General features: G+C 39.7%; 1 protein-coding gene across 10 annotated transcripts in view; it reads left to right on the forward strand.

Annotated features, from left to right (window-relative positions):
- The window catches only part of RAD51B (RAD51 paralog B), a 314446-nt gene that overhangs the window by 182652 nt on the left and 110310 nt on the right, over positions 1 to 21484 (forward strand). For all 10 annotated transcript variants that reach the window (XR_014545846.1, XR_014545847.1, XM_083605395.1 and 7 more), the window contains exon 10: positions 3287 to 3365. Coding sequence is in view for 8 of the 10 variants with exons in the window: in XM_083605395.1 (XP_083461521.1) it covers positions 3287 to 3365 (79 nt within the window). In the remaining 2 variants the exon portion in view is untranslated. The remainder of the gene's footprint in view (positions 1 to 3286; positions 3366 to 21484) is intronic.

A 21484-nucleotide genomic window follows, 5' to 3' on the forward strand; every position in this document is an offset into this window, starting at 1 on the left:
TCATTTATGACTAATGCAGCACAAGAACACTGCTTGGAACTTCCTCCTTGCTAAAGCAAAAAGAACTGTGCCTGTGTTTCTTTTATCTCTTTATATATCACTCTTGCTCTTGTTTCCTTTCCACTCACTATTCTTTTTTCTTTTATGTTTTTCTTTTATTTTCTGTTCTGCATTCTCTTCTCACCTGCCTAGGCATCATTTAAGGATTGTCAGAACTAAAGTTCCCCATATCATCCCAAGGCAGTTGGCAGGGAACACTATGAAATGGAGATGGTTGGTGTTTCTGCCATATGCCATATCTGAATACTTCAATAGCATAGCATAATATTGTGGTTGAGTCTACTGATTGTTGTTCCTCTGAGGAGCCATGCAAGACAAAAGGGCTTTTTATTATGTTTGTTTCAATAATGTCATGTGTCTGCTGTTTAAAATTTGTGTTTTATACAGATTGTTCTTTATTTTATTCTGATTTCTACCAGTAAGTAGAGAACGGAACTTCTCCTTACAATTTTGCTGCTGGAAGCCTCATGAGCAGAGTACATGGCAACCCCAATGACTTGGGGTGAAGATTATTGCATCATTCAGTGAGGTTAAATGCAGGAAAGGGAATTCTGGGGGTTGCATCATGGCTACAAGTGACATGCTCCTTCCTTTTCTTTGCATGAAGAACAATAACTTATGCTGAGGAAGGGAAAGTGCTTGCATTGCAGATTTCCACCGTGCAACAGGTCACCAAGTTTATATCACATCCTGAGATGGCTTTGCTAGCATAACATTACTCAAAGCAAAACATTGACAATGGTTACTAAACCTGCATTTTTGCTATGTTTGTCTTGTACCCTCATACCTCAGTAGCTAGGGAAGATACATGCAGGCCAACAGATGTTATAAATAAGCAAGAATAAGAAGCTGTTTGTAAGGATCTCTACAGATGTACTTCTAAGCGGTGCCCAGCTCACTTTCTTCTATTGTAGAATGATCCTTCACATTGCAGACAACAAGCAATCTTACTAGGAATTAAAATGCTGACCTCAGTTGTTTGTCTGCACACACACACACACACACACACCCCCCCCAAGTCTTCAGGTAGACTGTGTTTTATTTTTGTAAAATTTATAATGAATTGAATTCATTATTCATCTCTGCTTTAAAAAAGGGAAAGTCTGTTTTATAAGAGCTTCAGTGTTGCGCTAGGTGTCATTATAAACTACCGTATGTGAATCAGCACTAAGAATTCTGTTGTAAGTGGGCAAAAATGGAGCTCAATCTTAGACAGGAATTGTGTCTTTATACAGTGCACTGAGAACTCTTCTGCAATGGTTCAGCTACTTACTTTACATCTGTGTGACTCTAAAATGGTCTGATACAGAACGAAGGATGAAGTGGCTTTGATGGCTTTTTAATTAGAACAATTAATCCAACACTAGTTTGACCAAACTGTGGGAGGCAGTGGAAGACAGGAGTGCCTGGCATGCTCTGGTCCATGGGGTCACGAAGAGTCGGACACGACTAAACGACTAAACAACAACAATCTAACACTATTATTATTATTATTATTTATTAAATTTGGATACTGCCCTGTACCTGCAGGTCTCAGGGCAGTTCACGTGATAAAATCACAATATAAAACCACAAAATACATAATCGATATAAAAACAAGAACAACCCAATAACCACCCCAATCATGCCATCTATGTGGATCTCTTTGCCTTTTTTTTGCCACTTAATGAGGATATGTCCATTTGTTATCATCCGTATAAGACAGAGCTGAGTTTGTTAGATTTATATAGTGTACAATTATGAGATCCTTTCTTTTCAAGTTCTGTTTACAAAATAATTTTTGTTTTGTTTTGTTACATTCCAGTGAGCTATAACCGTTCATCTTCTGGACCAGGCTGTCTGTTGACTAATTTCATGTAGATTCACTAACCAAATAAAAAAGTGAGAAAGTGGCTAACCTTTCGGGATTTCTTTAGTGCTCACCCCTACCCATCCAGTATATAAATGGTATAACATCAGTTGTCCAGTGGCCCTAAAATGCACATGAAAAAATACAATTATGAGGAGTTCTTCCTTCCTTAGTACTTCCTTTTGTAGCAGCTTGCCCATATGGTACTTGTCACTGCATAAAACTCTACGGAAGGAGTTGCAGAACAGCTGAACACCTTCACTTGCACTTTAGGGTTAAGGGACCTTTTGGTTTGTGGACTGCAACTTCTAAAAACAAGTCACTGCTTGGCATGGTAGTGATAAAGATACGTTTCTCACATCTGAACTGTGTTATTTAGTGGACAACAAGAAATGGCAGATTTTATCATAGCTCAAAGTAGAGCAGGGTTATAAGGTATATAGCTGGAGAACTTTAATTGTGGAACAGAAGAATGGCCCTGACAGTGCTGTTCACAGGCCGTATGGATATTTTTGAAATGTCTCTGTCCATGCATACTTAAAAATGAAGAAAGTACTAAAGTCTGGTGTATTTTCCAGGCATTGGTGAAATGGGTATGACATCACTTTAATTGAAATGGAGCTCTGAAAAGAACCAGAATGTGCTTTGGATCAGCAGCCTTGTTAAATGGTGCCCTTAGGGCTACAAAGTTGGAAATGCCGCTGTGAAAACCACAGACTGGGAAATTGCTTTCCAGTTCCTTTCCCTTTTTTTCCTGAGGCAGAAATGAGTGAGGAAATCTGCTTCAGATTTGGGTTGCAGACATGTTTTTGCAGGAATGGCAGCAGCAAGTCACATGAACTACCAGCAACCATTCCGTGTGCAAATCATAATATAGGGGGCTGGTTGTACGGGCTTGGGTTGACCTGAACAATTGAATATTTTATAGCAAGTACTCTTAAGAAACCAAAGCCATCATGGGTACAAGGGTTGACTTAGCTCCTTTCTTAATGTGCAAATTGCTATTTGGGGTCTCATTGCACTGCCATAGTCCATCTTCTTTCCTTCTGTGCTGGAACACACAGAGGCTTGGAGCATTTCTTGTTGTCTGTTGAAACATATACAACAGAGTGGAAGCGCATATTCAAATGGTATGGTATTTTGGCAAATATGACTTAAATGTGAATAAAAATATGAATATTTTGAATCTAAAGGGCTAAAGGCACATTTTTGCAAATAAAAGTGGTATAAGTCTGAACTATTTGCAGAGCTGCTGTGACAAAATAGCCTAGACATTTGATGGTTGCTGTTGTTAAGCTTTCTCTGTGAACTGGAATTGTAATCAGTAGCAGTATAAAATAGGATTTTTTTTGTTGGTTTTTGTCTTTGTTTCTGCAGCTTCTGGTTGCAAAGTCCCCAATCGCGCCATTCACATCTTTCCTGTACAGAATTGAAAATTCAGGGTTCGTTCTCCAAGGTAAGACCATGAGTCAGTTTTGCATACTGAAATGCCAGAAGTCTTACATTTGTTCTTGCATCACCTGCACATCAAGTACATTTCCTATTGAGAGACTTTTTCTCTTCAGCTGGGCAGAAATAAACAATATGGCATCTACTTGGCATAATATTTTGACCAGATCATTATATTTGTTCCAGATCATTATACTTATATATGTTTGAATAAATGTGGAATCTTCCTCTAATGGTCTTGCCTTGTATATGGGGTGACAGCCTGACAGTATTGCTACACCTGTTGTTATTGAAGTCATTTATTGCAGGAGACCAACCAAGAGGCTGCATGTTTATCTTCAGTGGTGTGGTTCAGAAGGTTATATAGGTTTTATATAGGTTTTATATTGGGCTTTGTCAACTCCCATTGATTTCAGTTGGTCTACTCTAAGCACTACTAAATCCAACCCGTTTTGTTAACAAAAAATGATGATGGGGTGGGGGAGTGTGCCAGTCCAAAATCTATCCCTGATGCCTGCACATAGAGGTTAATGGGAGAAAAGTAACTTCCAGACAAGGCCATATTAGGGTTCTTTGAGCCAGCTAAGAAGATTGCGAGAAGCAGCATAAAAGGGAAAACTTTCCCCCACCCCTAAAAGGAAGCTTCTTGAAAGGTGTCAGGTAAAAAGGATGATATCTACGCTGGTGGCAGAAGAACATTTTAGTGCTAATGAATGGGCTGTATTCCACGGTCTGACAGCAGAGGCAACATTTCCATTCATTCATTATTGTGTATTATTGTGTGAGGCAGTCAGTGTCAGGAGGAGAACACATTCAAAGTATGTGACAAGGGAACAAGTGGATGAGTGTGGGAACTAGTGAAGAACAACAGCTGTCTGAAAAATGAAGCTTAAGGGGAGAGGGGAGGGGAGATCCCATCACAGCTCTGTTAACCAGGAGGCCACAAACAAACCAATACTAGAAAACATACCTGAATCCTCTTTAATTGTGGGTGACAGGAAGTAGGCACACACAAAACATAGTAAAGAAGTTTGATTTAGTGGCTCTGCAGGCAATTCCTCTTGCCATCCCTAGGGGATTTGGAGGTGGGGATAGAGTTAAAACTGCAAGTTGCTTTCTCTCCCTTTTGTTCCTTGGGCCTGGTGGTTAATAAAAAACGGCAGGAGAGGATGGCTAGTTAGAGATTTCACTGACTGCTATTTGATGCAGTTTAAGGAGCTACTCTGCTATTGTTTGTAGTTAAAATGGAAAGCGGAACTGTTCTCTATTTGCAAAAGTCTCCAGCGTCCTAGGGAAAAGAAGGCTGAGAGTGAAAAAGCTATTAACATGGTAATGCTGCCTCATTCGGAGGAGTGCATCAAAATCCCCTTTGTTGATGTAAATTGCTGCTCTATTGCCTGGTCTCTTTCGATCTCATGGTCTCGGTACAAGTACTGAAAATTGTTTGGTGAGACTTGGGTGGAGGGAAAACTGCACCTCTTATATCATTTTAGGAGATCGCCAAGCTGCCCAAGAGCACTGCAGTGGGAGACTTCTGTGCCTTTGTAAACTTGAAGTGCTCAGTGGTGAAAAGAATCCAATTATTCAGTGGCTCTTTTATTGGCGCTTTCACTCTTGAGAAATGCTGCTCAACAATTTGAAGACAAGGATGGCTGGTCAAAGGGTTGAGTTAGATTTTGAACTACGTTTCACGTATATTGTGAGAACAAGGGAAAAGATAAGTAAGCCCTAGTGAGTCTTACTCAAAGTCTCTGATGCTTGAGAATCCTGGGTTGGAAATTCTAATTTTGTAAGTATTGTTATTTATATAAAGGGACAAATCAAAAGCCTGGATTTGCACATTGCTGATTATATCCTCAAATGTGGAACTAAATGTGTCACCTAAAATCTGCATTAGTACACAAATTCTGGTTCAAACCGATCCAGAAAATACTTTAAAATACTAATAAAGTTTCATATTTATATTCCTTTCCAGTGACTCCAGTGTAATGAGGCCAGATGTTCAGGTTTAAAAGTTATTTTTCTGTCAGAGCCGCAAGCCTTGCCCTTTAAGACTGAGTAATCTCTTTGAAATCTAGTTCTAGTTCATATGTACATTTTTCAGCAGTCAGGTTCATTCACCAGTCAATTGCTTGTTTTGTTGGTGGTGTATGAGTAAGGAGTAGTTCACTTTCACCCCCAGTTACTATATCCTGCCGGTAGAGGAAAAGGAAGGAGATGTGTTTGTGTCAGGAAAGGAAATAGCCATGAGTCAGACAAACAGCTTGTAATAGGTGAAATTGAAAGTTACTTTCATATAAACACCTTTGTATCTTCATTTACTAGTAGAGTTATTGTTGAAGCAGACTGATTTTCATACCAGTTGTTGAAAATGGCGACATTTGTGAAAGCATGTACCAGTTCAGATATCAATGAAAATTGAACTGAACTCAGGGAGAAGTAGATTTCTTGGGGCACTTGATTGTTATACTAAACTTCCAGAGAGAGGAATTTTTTAAAATTTTACTTACCAGTGATCTAAAATGTATGCATCTGTGCTATGTTACTTTTCAAACTTTCTTCCTTCAAGGGATATTCTACATTGATGTCTACATGTTTCAAAAGATTGAGGGCATTAGGCACGCACATCATGCTGGATGCCAGCCAGGAGTCCTGCGGCCTCACTTTTGGCCCCTGGAAACTGAGAGCCTGCTCAGAACATAATCGGTGCACATTCCCCTACAGTTGCACACTGCAAGGGAAGATCTATAGTGCTGGACAAGCTGTTTTTCAGGGAGGTTTATCTGCCCATTACTGAGCTTCTAATTGACAGGCTGCTGGCAGGCTTCTAAGGAACCCCGGAGTTCCCCACAATACAGATTGGAAACCCTCGCATCAGTGTGTGGAGAAATGAGGCATCTTCTGCATTTCAGTCTGACCATTTTTTGTGAAGTGCTCTTTATGCTAAGGGTGTTATTCAGCAGTATTATTTTTATATTATTATCCTAAGAGTACTGTAGAGTTCAGTAAACCTTTTAGACTTAGGAGCCTTCTTTAACGCCATTGTACAACGTGGGGCCTGTTTTTAATTTGTGACTAGATTTGTCTGACCATTTTCTGTCCCTTAATTTTGTCTTTTGCCTTTCCTCACTTTCACTTTTTCATCATTTATTCTTCCCTATCTCTTCATCTCTCACATTTTCCATTTCTCATTAACAAAATGTAAATAGTGCTGGTGGTGGTAGTATGACCCTTTATGAAATGGTTTTCTCCCAGGTGTTCCAAAGTATCCATTCCTGCCGGGGTACATGGGAGTTGCAATTCTCTATTCCTCCCTATCCAGTGCATAGGGCTGGGAAGCATGGGAAATAAAAATTCCCATGCACCCTGATAAGAGATGATGTTTTGGGGTATATGTACTTATTTGTGTCCAAGCCTTAAGGATAAAGTCTACAAGGCTTCTCTTGTCACCAGTGAGCCCTCCCCACTACTAGTCCTCCCCCCACTTGCAAGGGTGAGCTTGTCAGCAGGAAGGACTGCTGGTAAAATTCCCATGTCTTAAAAAAAGTCATTGGATAAAGCTTGGAAAGACTACATCTTTTTTCTAAAAATCCTCCTAGGAAGTTTAGAAAGCACAATGAAATCTGAACTAATTGCAACATTAACCCACCATACTAGTAACAGAGAAAGGGATGCAGATAGGATTGTATAAGAAGTTGCCATTTCTGGGGTCTCTTTGAACCAGAGGAGAGTGTTAGCCAACATCTGAACTGTAGCACAGAAATGAAAATGGACCAGGGATCTTTGTAAGGCAATGGTTAGAGCATACAACTTAAAATGATTCAAGTCACTGAATTCCATTGTGTCTGCACAGTCAAACCAATTTATGCATTTCACTAGTCGAAACAGATGTAAGAGGTACAGCAACCACCACCACCAAATCAGAAAGCAGTTCTTGCAGCCCCCCCAAGGTGGATTGTTACCACAGCAAGTTATTTCCATGCTTACATTGTTCTGCAGGCACCCTCTTTTGCCTCATAAGTATCCTCCTGCATGTTATTAAGAGGTGTGGCTAAGGAAAATGTCACTAAACTTTTGCCCTGGCAAAAACCACAGTCTAGAATTTATTCAATCTATAGGGCTTCCTTGCTCTCCTTTACAGTCTAGGATTGCTTTCAAGGGAATGTATCTGGCAGATGAAATCAAGATGTGCTTAAGTGGCTTGCTGGACCAGACCCAAGCACCAAAATTTAATTAAATACCTAGTTTTACAAACTAATCTAATACAAAAGGGAATGTTTGCATGATTTCTCTTTTGTTTGGAGGTGAACTGAGTTTTGTAAATCTTTTATTTTTTTGTGTTGAAATGTGTGTGTTTGATAAAGGAGAACCTTTTGTTGAATGGCTAAGCAGGTTGTACAAAAGCTGAAAGTGTTTCTCTGCTTCTCGTCCAAGTCCTGGACAGTAATCGCTACTCAGAAAGAGCTCTGTAAAAGCCCCCCAAGGCTGGCTTTCTTTTTTCGTTTATATATATAAAAAAGGGATTCAGAGAACTAAGTAGACTCAGCTAGCCCACAAGGGAAACTCGTGAACCTTGGGAGTAAGGAAACTATGCAGTCCTTGCTGTCTGAATAAGCTTAGGAAAGCTCTCTAACCAAACTGAGCTCAGTTGCGCTGTCAGGGCAGCACTTCAGGGCAAACATCCAGAGTCCCATGCAACAAAAGGAGCCCCAAATGCAGCAGTTAGCTTACCACATTTTGAAGTAATTGAAATAATACACATTTCCAATCTAGGGAGAGGGGCCCCCTTAAGTCCATTAAGTTCCAAGTCTAGAATTACCTAACTGCACCATTGACTGAGCTAAAGCTTAGGTAGCGTCTGTTACATATACAGTGTATTCCAGCTTTTCCACATATACAATTACACATTGCTGAAAGCTGTGCTTCATGTACTGTATTTGTTTACTCTGCCCTAGTTTATCCTGCACTGATTTTAAAAGCTGAGGATGTTCTTTTGACTATAGATATATACACACACTACAGAGCACTGTACCCACTCATTTTTAATTTACTGGCAAGGGGGCATGGTGATGGTAACAACAGCAGAAAGTGGGAAGAGGGCATTTTTCTCCTTCCTCCCCTCCTCTTGTTTGTCAGGCATCAGGACTTAAAGAGCCCTGATAAAGTTCAAGCCCTGGGTTGCTCTTTAAGTCCCACTGTCTGACAGGGAGAAGGAGAAGAAGGGGGAAAGGTCCCTGCTTACCACTAGGGAATAGGAGATAAATTTGATTTTGTTTGTATTTTTATGAAAAGCTACCTGATTCACAGTTATTGAATGAGCACGTGAACCAAGACACAGTTGTGAGATATATATATATATATATATAATCCTAATTCTCTGAATTATGCAGTTCACGTCTAAAATCATAGTGTGTAGGGGAAATTCTGCATTACACAGTAGTGCAAACAACATTAAAAAAACACTTGAGGGAATTGCTTGCAATAATGTGTCTTAGTCAAAGCTGCTTGCAAAAAGTTGCTCTAAAATGCTTACAAATTTTCATGAGGATTTTTCTTTTTTAAAAAAAAAATATAGATTGCAGAAATGAATTTAAGATTTGGTAACTGAGAAGCTGAGAAGAACCAAAATTTACAATTTCGTCCAACAAAACTTAGCACTGCTAACCATTGTTATTCCACGCTAGTAAGTAAATGAAAGATGGGACAGTTGCAGGAAGTAGAGCCAGACCCTGTGACAGGTAGAGGCAGCTAATTCTAACTTTGCTCCCGTCCATTTCACTGCACTGAGATTGTGGAGGAAAATGCTGCCAGTTCCACCCTTTGGACAGGTTGTAATTAAGAAATCAGACAAGTTGGGGCAGGCTGAGGGAAGACTGAGCTTGGTGGGACAGTGCCCCACTTGCCCTGATGAACCCTCACCCAACTGCATATTTTCCTTCCCTTTGGAATAGCTCTTGAGTCAGTTCAGCCTACGGCTTTTGCAGCCTTCCTTCTAATGTCCAGATAATGGACAAAAAAACTAGATGCAATTTCAAGGGATCCTCAAAAGCACACCTAAAAACTAGATGTGTGTTTGACAATAACCAAAGTGAAAACGAAACTTAAAAAGCTGTTTGGTTCACTGTCACTTTTCTTTTTTCCATTTCAAAAGATGTTTGCAAACACCTTGAACCACTGGGAACTAGCCTCATCTGGTCCATTAAAGTAAAAGTGAAAAAGAAGAATTATAGTTTGTATAGTTCACCAAGCTAATCGAGAACAAAAAATAGATTAAACATGCAGAAGGCTTAAAAGCTCTTTTTGTGCAGGGCTTTTCCATCTGAGAACTCACGAGAGCCTCCCAGGGCCTGGTAAACAGACTTGAGATCTTTTAATCTCTCTGCCTCCCATGTGCTTAATTTGTGCAATTTCAGCCGGCCGGCCATCAAGCATGTAAAGTTGAAATTGTGCAACTTGCATGTGTTTAAGTTACAAATTGTCTGTATTGCACAAAACATATGATTCACAAAACATAATATGTCAGTGTGCGATTAAAATTTTCAGTAGTGGACTATGAAATCATTGATGCTGCTTTGTTTTTTATATTGTTGAAATGTAGGAATTGATCTTTGCTTTGCAAATTCAGCCCCAAAGCATGACTCATGTGCCCTTCAAGGTTTTCAGAACTAAACTGTCCCCACAACCATAACCAGAGAGAAGCTTTCCCTTGTTGTTCTTTTAATAATTATGCTGCACTCATATGTTTTTCGTAAAGTGCTGGAGCAAATGCTGCCATGACTTCTTTCCAAGAGGCTTTTACACACCATCCTTGAAGGTCCTGTATTGATGTGAGCTTATGTTTTGTGTCAGTAAAATCTCCTGGGGATGGAAACATAAAACAGAGCATGATTTTTAGGTATTTGTTAGACCTGCTTGCCTCCATGAGCAATTTGCTGGTTGTTGCACAGAAGACACTAGGTTTTTAATGCTTTTTTTACTAGATGGTTCTGTGGTGAAATTAATTTTAATTGCAAACACCATGCCATGCTCAATGTGAGGTTGTTTTGAACACATTCAGAAACACAAAGTCTGACACAGTCTCCTGGAAATGATCCAATGTCAGAGGTTGCCAACTGTTTTTAGCCAGTGGACACATTTAGAATTTTGAGAACTTGACATGGGGGCCAGTCACAAAATGGCTGCCACATCTGAAAGAGCAGAGAAAAAAAACAGGACCACCAAAGGATGCAGACATGTCCCCGCGTCAGCTGCCCCATCAATGGAAAAAAATGGTCTGTTGCGCTAGCTCACAGAGAGAAGCTCTGTGTACCTCTCCTCTGTGCAGAACAGAAGGAAAGGTGGGTATCTGACATTGTGCACTGCAGATTTCTGAGGGGATATTCAAGACTTTGTGTGTTTGCCATAGGAGGTACTGGCAAGTATACTGGCACCCACAGGCAGACAAGGGAACTGTGTTCTAGGTCATCGTACAGCATCAGAAGATGGTGACTGCCAAACAGAATTCTTGCCACATCTACAAAGCTGACAGCGTTGGTGAAACCAGCAAAGAAAGACAAGCAGTTTTCTTTCCCCTTTTGGCCTTCCTGAAGAAGCCCTGCATTCTCCATCCCTGCAAGGTGAGCTGGCTGCTGCCTTGTTTTCTTTCTTTAATTATGCCATCATCCTGCAGTTACTCTCTAGTTTGTAAGGTTCAAGGGGTGTCTCACAGCTATGGGATTTCAAAATAAGAATAGGGCTGTGTGAGAAAGATTAAGCTCATTAGCTCCTTATCTATTATGGCTCAATGTCTGTAGGTGGCTTCAGGTCAATTTATTTATTTATTTGGAGCATTTGTACCCTGCTCTTCAACCAAGTAGGTTACCAGTGTGGCTTGCATGCAGTCAATAAAAGCAAGACAGTCTCTGCCTGCAGGCTTACAATCTAAAAAAAACCCCACAACACACAAGGGGAAAGGGCCAAGGAGGGAAGAGGAAAGAAATTAAACTCAGCTACTAATCCTTAAACAATTGTTCTCATAATGAACAGTTCTTATAATTTCTGAACACAATTCAAAGTGTTGGTGCTTTTTTGCTCCCTGGCTTTTAACATCTGGTCTCTCCATCCCTGCCTTCCCTCGGTAATTATTTTTAGCATTTTACTTTCACTGTGTGTTTATTAGTCATTGTAAACTTCCCTGGAAATTTTGATTCAAGGTATAAATATATGTTTCATAAATAAAGGTACATTTAGTCACTAGTGCTTCTAAAATCTACAAGTGCTAAAAAACAATCACAGCAATAAGAATCTATAGATCAGTAGCTTTTCCCTGTCTAGTTTCCTTCAGATGTGGCTAAACTACAACTCCCATTATCCCTGAACACAGTCTATGCTGGCTGGAGCTGATGGGAATTGTAGTCTAAAATGTCTGGAGGGCACCAGATTGGACGTGGCTGCTATAGATGATCAGTATTCTGTCTGACTGTTTCATTTATAAGTTTGTATCTTGGTAGTGGCCCCGTCACTATGGAACTCCCTCCTAAGGGATGTGAGTTTCACCCCCTCTTTGATTGTGTTCAAAAGGGCCTTAAAACCTGCCTATTCCAAACAGATTTTAATTGAATTCGCTTGCTGCTCTATCATTTTTACTTCTGTTTTTATCTATGGTATTTTGGTTGGATGGTTTAAAGTTGTTTATATAAACTTAACTGTAAATTGCCTTGGTTCTTCCAGCCCTAAAAGGCAGAATAAAAATACCTAAATAAATAAATATACACAAACCAATCAGGCCCAGTACAGACTATCTACAATTAAAACTGAGTGAACAAATAAGATTAAAAACATTAGTTAAATTGTCTGCTGTTGATATGCAACTTCGGTTAATTCAGCAGAAAGTTTTACTGAGAATTTGTTCGTCCCTGAGTAAGTTTCTTGAGGTTGAGGTTGACTACAAATGATCTCTGTTGGAAGTGTGACAAGCCACAGGCTAATTTATCCCATATGTTCTGGCACTGCCCTGTCATCTCACCAGTCTGGAAAGTAGTGGGAGATTGCATAAACATTACCTTATCCGCAGGATCTAACTCTTACCTTAAATCGTTTAATATTTGGATACATATCAGCCATCTGGGCACTCCCAAAGAAATACAATGAATGGATTGCTAGGTTAGTGGTTGTGAGAATAATCCTCGCAACACTGAAATAAAATGAAACTCTCCAATATTGAGCAGTGCTTGGAAGAAGTGTTTGATATTGCTAGAAAATAAAATAAATATTTTATAGTATATTAAATTCACCTGATGTTCAATTCTAAAAGTTACAAGTTTCTGGAGAATTGTGAAAATGAGCTCCTAAAATAAAAGGGAGATTTGATCATTATTTCCCCTCATTTCTTACTCTTCTTCCCCCTGCCTCTGCTTTTCTTCTTTGGTCGGTCTCTCTCTCTCTCTCTCTTCTTTGTACTTCATATCAGCTGGATAGGATTCAAAGGACTAGGAAGCTGGAATGGTAGCCTAAAGAAGAGTGGTTGTAAATCTTTTATTTCCAGCAAATTTTTTAAAAATTAAGTTTAAGGAATAATAGTGACTGCTTGATTTGGAGACCTAGGTTAATGTCAACTGTCTCAAAGCATATACAGTAAACTGGCAACTTAAGCACATTTAAGTTGTGCACATTCAGCTTCATACGCTTGGAAAAAAACTTTTATTTTTTTAAAAAAGAGGTGGGCATCCAGGAAGAAAGACTCTGGCAATCCCACCTGCCATTGCACGTAATGTGTTTTGGCTATACACGATTTTGGCCTTAGGCATGATCTCACTGTGGGTTTACTGTAATTGATTAAAAAGATAAAGGTACCCCTGACCGTTAGGTCCAGTCGTGGATGACTCTCTGTAAATGGCCATGTTTCTGGAGCACGTTCCACACCACCAGTGGTTATAATAATCAGCCCTGTTGAACTCAGTATTATTTTGATTGACCAGCTTCATTGGACATGCCCTGCTTATGACAGCTTTCTCTTCTTAACAAAATGGACTGAAATGATGAGGATACTGTAACCTACAACTCCCTATAACCTTACCATCTGTTCAAGAGGGAAATAGAACCGCACTTTGGAATGTTAACTTGAAGTTTCCTTAGATATACTTGAACTGCCGTAGAGTGGAAAGCCATCTATAAGTAGCAACAACGGTGAACTTAGAGTTACAACAATTTACTATTCTCTGTTAATTTCTAAGAACTCCTACCTGCCTTGGCGTACAGAAATAAGGAGTAGGAGTGGTTTAAATACAGAGAATCCTCCAGCAAGAAACCTGGCTGGCGTAGTATTATTTATATAAATCTCTGAGCAGTTTACAGAGAGTCAAGTATGGTGGCAGCGGGGGGCGGGTCATCACCAAGTGCAGTAATTTATTCAAGATACCCTCATTTATGATTAAATTCAATGATTGGATAGCACCTCTTTAGAAACTGTCAAATTGCCCTGTAGTATACCAAAGTGATTGCTTGGGGGGGGGAATAAATACAGTTCTTTCTTTCCCAAATATTGCTCACAAATGTTCCTAGTTCAGGCACTGGGGAACTAATAGCTGCCCCTCAATTTCCCACATACCACAGCACTACAAAGACTGAACTATATAGCCACCAGCGAGCCTGCTTCATTTTCATTTCAAAAGATTTCTTACTCCCTTGAGGGGGAAAACTCACAGGCAAATTGCAGGGAGGGAAGTTGCTCCAGATTTCTCCTGGAAAGTTAAGTGTAAAATGAGTTAAATTCCACAACCAGTCTGAACAGGAGAAAGAGAGAGGCAGCCCGCTAGCTGGTCACAGCTGCGTGATTTGGCAGAGGCCACACCAATTGATGTATCCCCCAAAGGCACAGGAAACATCAGCACACCACTGTATGTACACAAATCAAACCCATCCATTGAAGAAGGGTTAAACTTGCTTACTGAGCCCTGGGAACACAATGAACAATTTCAGCACCCCATTCATTCCTGACAGATTTCAGCTCCTCTTTCATTCCTGCTTCAGTTTCTGTGGTGTGCTGGCACATCCTTTTAGAGATAGAGATGATTCAGGAGGAAGTTCATTAGAAACCTTCCTCATCCAGCCCTTTCATCTATCACTTTTTCTTGTCAATCGCTCTCTAAACTAGCCAAGAAACAAAGGTTTATATATTGATGGCCAGCGATATTTCTTCATTGTCTCTGTCTTTAAAATTATGGTTGATTAGCCATTCACAGTAGCATGCCAGCTTGAAAAGCCAGTAGATTTGTGGTTTAGCTGTAATTTGATAGGAAATGCTTTCATTCCAGTGCTTTATGCAGTAGCTTTCTGCAACGTATCAATTTTGAGTATTTATGTAAAATCCTGAAATCAATTTACATCTAAAATAAGTGACGTTTTAAAAGCCCCAGTTCTCAAAACATGAGGTAAGCTCCCCTGAAGAGAAATGGGTGTTATAATGAACTTCCTTCTTCCAGACCAATTTTTGGAGTATACAATAGCAGGCAGAATGCCACAACAAATGGAGCATGTCTATAAGAACCTTGTGGCTAAATAATGCTTTTGCTTTGCTCTGATCATTCAGAAGAATCTTTAGCAAATGGTGTTGCACGGTGATATTTAGTATAATCTTTGCATTTTAAAATGTTTAATGCATGCAGCATAGAACATGGTACAAACTGAAAAGAAGAGTTTGATTATCTTTCTTATAAATATTGAAGCACTTTTAGATTTCTCATTTCACAAAAGCATACATAAACTACTGAATGTAAAAGGTAATCAAAATCATAAGAGTGTTAGAATCAGATGAAAAATAAAAGGAAAAATTCAGGCTTAACAACTTTACTTGCTTACAAATGCACTTGCAAATACATGGAAGACTTTGTTGCAGTTGTCATGTATAGAAACATAACAGTTTTAAGTTATAGGAAGGTAAGTTCATGTAAGATGTAATAATGAAGTCTTGATGATTTGCCACTTAAAGGAAAGGCTGGATAACTATGTATCAGCGATAATTTAAACAACAGTTTCTTTTTCAATGTGGGAGGTAGTAACCTTTGATCAGATGTATCTCTTGAGATCCAGTGCCGACCTACCTGCAGTTTAAGCCTGTTCCTATGCACACCAACATGGAAGAAAGCCTCACTGAACTTATTAGGACTTATTTCTAAGTAACCATGCATAGGCTTGCACTGCATGAGTGCTAAAAATGATGAAGCAAAAAGAGATGATGCTGAGCAAAAAGAGATGATGCTCAGGTTAAAAGGCCAAACATTCCATTCACAGTTTCCTTGAAAACAAAACGGACTGCAAGTTAATGTCAGCAATTGGAGCCCAGGAAAGTATCCTATTGGACATCCGACACTGCTGTTTTACAGGAGTGCTTTTCTTAATGTGGACAAAAGGAAGGGAGGGAGTTTAGTTATCAGATTGGATTTGGAAGTCTTGGCTATACTTACACTAAGACTGAAGAAGAGCAAGACTTTGCACTATAACCTTTCATCAGTACTAACTAATCATACTACTCAAAATATTGAGATTAAAGTCAAGTATATTGAGATTAAAGAAAAACTACCTCTCAAGCTGAAGTTCTATACTAATGTACATTGGAGTAAGTCCTGCTGAACTCAGTGGGTGTGCTTCTCAGAAGACATGTATAAAATTGCCCTGATATTTGCCTTAATAGCATTCAGTTTACCAGGAACGTGATGATTGGGTGGGTCAGAAACACTCTGGAGACTCTCATATCTGTAGTTCCCTTGGCAATCAGTTTCTAAACCTGTCTGATTTAGTGAACTGTATATTATATATAGAAGGTGCACATTTTTCAAATGAGCAGCATATGCTTTAGCAGTCAGTGATATCCCAGGTAAAGAATAGATCAGCATTTTCCACCAACTGTGGGTGCTTAAATTGATCTCCTAAGACTCTCAGAAATACAGGTTTGTAGTGTCAGTGTCAAAATATATTGGTATGTGCCTTAAGTTTGTTTTAACTGACTGAATGGAAAGTATATGCACCTGGAAGAAAACAAGAAAGAATCCTAGGTACAGCACCTGAGAAGTATGTTTGTAAGACAGGTCAAAATATCCTATATGTAAAGGTTAAGGTACCCCTGCCCGTACGGGCCAGTCTTGACAGACTCTAGGGTTGTGTGCCCATCTCACTTAAGAGGCCGGGGGTCACGTGGCCAGTGTGACAAAGCTGCATCTGGCGAGCCAGCGCAGCACACGGAAATGCCGTTTACCTTCCCGCCAGTAAGCGGTCCCTATTTATCTACTTGCACCCAGGGGTGCTTTCGAACTGCTAGGTTGGCAGGCGCTGGGACCGACCAATGGGAGCGCACCCCGCTGTGGGGATTCAAACTGCCGACCTTTTGATCGGCAAGCCCTAGGCGCTGAGGCTTTTACCCACAGCGCCACCCGTGTCCCTATCCTATATGTAGAGATTGTGAAAAAAGTAAGTCATCTGACAAGTGCTTTATATGCCTTTTTTTTGCTAACTTCACTTGAAAGTAGATCAACTTATGTGTGTGCTATGTTTGAGGCACTTGGCAGAATGAATGCAAATGTGTAATATTATGGTCTGGATGTTGTGGTTCCAAAATTAAGCCATAAAGCTCAACATAAATCATGGGAATAAAACTCCTACCAACTGGAAAATTAGATGAACATTACAAGACCACTTACCTATGGCTTTAGTTTTCTGGTAACAAATGAAATATTGCTTTTAAATTTTGCATTTTGAAAGTCCGAGGAAATTTAGATAGCACTGAAGGTGGACAGGACAAGATCCAATCCAGCACACTTAGTCAGTCAAAACAAATTTAGTTAGTATCCAGAAGGGGGCATTTTAAGTATGAATTTTAAGTGTTAGAAGACCACGCACATTTTTATGTGAAGTAAAGTCATAAGAAGCATTTTAAGTATGAATTTTAAGTGTTAGAAGACCACGCACATTTTTATGTGAAGTAAAGTCATAAGAAGCATACTTTTAATCAGAGCAATGGAATGAAAGTGAATCCAAGTTACAGAACTAAGAGTCATGGGATATGAGATCTTCAGCCTCTTAAGGATTAAATTTCCCAGGGCCTGTCCAGTTTTGTGTCCAATCCAAGTCAAAGCAGAGTACAAACAAGAACAGGACCTTGGACAACTCCAGTGGACCTGTGCTGTCTAAGACGTTCTCCTATTAAGGCAGCCATAGAAGATGTCTCTGCATGGAGCTAAAACCAACTGAAGCCTAATGTAGCCTGGACAGACCTGGAGTGTGGTAAGCTCTGCCTCTCTGAAGGAGATAGCTGGCTGGCTGGTTAAAGGGTCCTCACCGTCTTTGGTTTCTGCACAGCTGTGGAAATAGCTGTACTGCAAAGGACTTGTCAACTGAATCAGAGGATGATGACAGGTTTGTGTCCTCCAACAGGAAGGGCCCCAAAAGAGATATAAGCAGTTATCCCCGCAAAAGAAGCCAGACCCTTATTTTCATCAGATTCCTTTGTCACACACTGAGCAGTTCCTGGGTTTATGGTTCATCACACGGCCTATCTGTGTTGTGTAGTATGTAGGTCAGGTGCTTATGATTTCCACTTCTTATACATTCTTTTAAACATCTGTTCCTTCTTGATCTCTTCTGAGTATGCTATAACACAAGGTGGTTCAACAGGTTGGGAGTATGAATTTGATTTTCTCTTTACATTTTAATACAGCCACATTTTGGCTTCTAAAGCAACAAACAAAAATATTCAGACTTTTATCAAACTAACCCTAAGAAAGGAACAGAACCCATAATCTAAGTAAGACATTCAAAGTGCACTAGTTAAATGGAGATAACAGCAAACTGAAAAACTGAAACAATTATAAATGGTCATTTTCCTGTAAACCAGGTATTAACTCTGGAGAAGGCTTTAGACTGCTTTCTTTTTAAAATGTATACACCACAGTTTAATACAACTTTTTTCTGAGACTGTTAGATCTACCAGATTGTTACTGAAAAACATAGAGTCCTGATTATTCAGATTACCAAATACCTGCAGGATTATAGTGGAAAACAAAAGCAGGGAGGGCTCTGGCAGCATTCCTATGCACACTGATTTGGGAGTAAGTCTTATTGAACTCAGAGAGATCTCTGATTAGGCTGCATAGGACTGCACTGTTGAAATATTTACATCACTGAATAAATATTTTCCCATATCAGATTAAGGAAGTTCTCAAATAATTGTCATCTCACATTCATTTAAAATAAAGAGGTTGTGTTTATTATAAAGAACTTAAACAAAAAAATTCCCCCAGCAAATGAATCTGGATTTACAAGGCTGCTGTTCTTATACTCCAAGAAGACACATGAAATATGGCCTTATTTACAGTCAGGCACTGGAGTTCAACAGCTGCAGAAGTGTGAGGCAAAGGAGTGAACCCTCCAGCCAGACACTTTAACAACGGTTCTATTGCTGAGGCACCTCTTGTTACACACAAGACAAAAACAGATGAAGAGAGAAGCTTGAGAATGATTCAGAATAGCACTCATTATGAAATAAAACACAAGCAGGAAGTACATTTCTTTTTGTCATAGGGTTCTTCCAGCTGTCTGTAATTCCCACAGCTACCCACACCCACACACAATTAGAGAATGAAATAAAGCTTCCACCAATTTGTCTGCTATCCTTTCTCAAATGAAGTAAGCATTTGGTCAGGCAGAAAAGAAAATATGTCCTGATGTTAACTCTACCTACTATCTTTTTGGTTAAAACCAAACTGGAAAAATATTAGGAGTTTGTTCTGTTTGTGTATAATTAAAGAAAGAATCCTGTATTGTGTCTTCATCAAAACACTAAAAAAAGCGCTGACTTGCCTCCAAATGTCAAAATATGTGACATTTCACTCTCTTGCTGATGAAACTCATCCTGCTTCCTTTGCTATCTCACTTGCCCCCTGCTGTTTTCTCGGGCTCCCACCCCATCCCCATCCTCCTTCATTGTTCTTGTGATTGCATCCTGCCAGAGTGAAGAGGTTCAGAAGAACCTGGAGCCAGACCTTTGAGCTTGAATAAACATTTTTCATAGCTGGCTTTGGCCTGTTCAGTCCAATCACCATGCAGGGAATAAGACTAGATGAAGCCTTTCAGCCCTATGATTTAATGAGGATCATCTTGAAGGGGCTGTCCCTGGGAAGCCTGACCTCTCATTTCAAAACAGAGACCCCTGGGTTTTCCACTGAAACTGCTTGTAAGGCAGTTTAAGCAATAGTGCTGATTGATTTATTTATTACTTTGCAGATAACTATAGCATTGTAAAATCACAAGTTCATTTTACAGAAACTATGGTGCATCCCTGTCATCATAGGCTATTATTATTTATATTCTATAATAAGAGCTACTATTTATTTATTTTCTCCAGGAATAATAAGAAAGCCAGTTATTTGACTGGCAACTTGTGCTGAGCCACAATGTGGGAACATGTTTCATGAATACTTTCACACCCCATGAAATGTGCTCCCGCCTTTTGATAATCTTTGCACCTTTTTGTCAGAAGGACACAGGCGGCAGCGAGGGAATTCAGCTAAAGCAACAGGACCACATCCATGCATCCCTGTTCATAAACTCCCACAACTAGTCATCTGTTAACTATTAGGCTGAAACAGGGTAGTGTCTTGCAGCACTGGTGGACAAAAACCCTGCAAGGCAAGGCAGGGAGTGTTGGCCCTGCTGTCAGGGCAGCAGGGATGTATTCTCTTTCTTTCTTTCTTTCTTTCTTTCTTTCTTTCTTTCTTTCTTTCTTTCTTTCTTTCTCCCTCGGGCAGGACAATGCGAGGACTTGGTTTACACTTAGTGACATCTTGTAGCCAAACCCGACTGGCTACACAGTGCTGTGATATCATTATGTTCACAGCCCGTTTGCTTGGAACACATAGTGAAAAAGCCTTCCAGGTTCTTTAAAAACTGGCACCAGAATAGAAACAGATTGGAGGAAATATGGCTGTGACCAGGCATGAAGAAACATCCATAACAAAGTAGAAATAAGGGGTTTTTCATGGAGGTCTCCCCTCACCCCCCAGTTTTGTCAACATGTGACATGTAGGCACGGAGGAAGAAAATTACGTAGTTCAGGTCCCATACCTAGACCACTTAGGCATAGTATTTCCCTACTATGTCCCATTCTCTCCTTATATAGACAGCAAGGAGGTTCAACAAATGGAAAGCAAACTTCCAGTGCTTGCCTCTTCGTTTTTCTTCAATTTATGTAACACTATGTAATCCTTTACAAAACTGAAGAGATCTTCTACAGGAAAAAAGTTCATCTAGATGAAGCTCCGCTGCAGCCTAATAATGGCTTGTGCCCAAGATTTAGGAAACAAAACAAAAAAACCCAACTGAGCTGAATTGGTCTGAACTGGCCTCTGTCTCCTAGGTGGGGGCCATAGTGGAAAAGATGGCTTTAATTGATTTTCATTCTTTTCCTGAAGCTAATCTACTCAACACAAAGCATGGGTTGTGCTGTAGAGGCCAGCTTCAGAGAGGATTGGCTGACACTGATAAAAAAAACTGGATTTCTGTTCTGAAGATTTGTGAGTGTTTGACATATATAATTAAACAGGCTTGTTTACATTATTGTTTAAGAGCAGAGAATTTCAACTGCACATTAAAACCTTTTCATTAACCATCAAACATCACAGAGCAACTTTCAGGTATCACTGGTCAACAACAAATTTGTTGTTTGCGTTTTTTCAGTTGATTTAGGACGAATCTGATGCGCTGAATCCAAAAATCACATTGGTTTTGCTCAGTCAGGTCAAGTTTTTGAGCTATGGCCACATGTCGTTTTTTTACGTTTTTGTTTACATGTATGCTTGTGTGGAGCATTTTAGAAGAAGTTAGTGGGGGGTAAAATGCCATGTCGAATAATTGTTTTGATTGGAAATGATTATTTTAATGACAAAAAGTATTCAGGTCCGATAGTTCTGGGTGATTATGTCGAAAAGGGATTAGTTTGAAGTCATAAAACCTCCGTTTTTTCTCGGAAAAGAAGGACTTGGTGTACTGTGCAGATATTGCGCAGCTTCTGCTCAAGCTTGGAGTGCCACAGTACGAACCCAAAGATTGGAGACTGTTCATTGACAGCAGCAAGTGATCACTGAAATGTGTTCTGCTACA

This window comes from Podarcis filfolensis (assembly GCF_964270895.1).
Source record: "Podarcis filfolensis genome assembly, chromosome: 1".
Classification (NCBI taxonomy): domain Eukaryota; kingdom Metazoa; phylum Chordata; class Lepidosauria; order Squamata; family Lacertidae; genus Podarcis; species Podarcis filfolensis.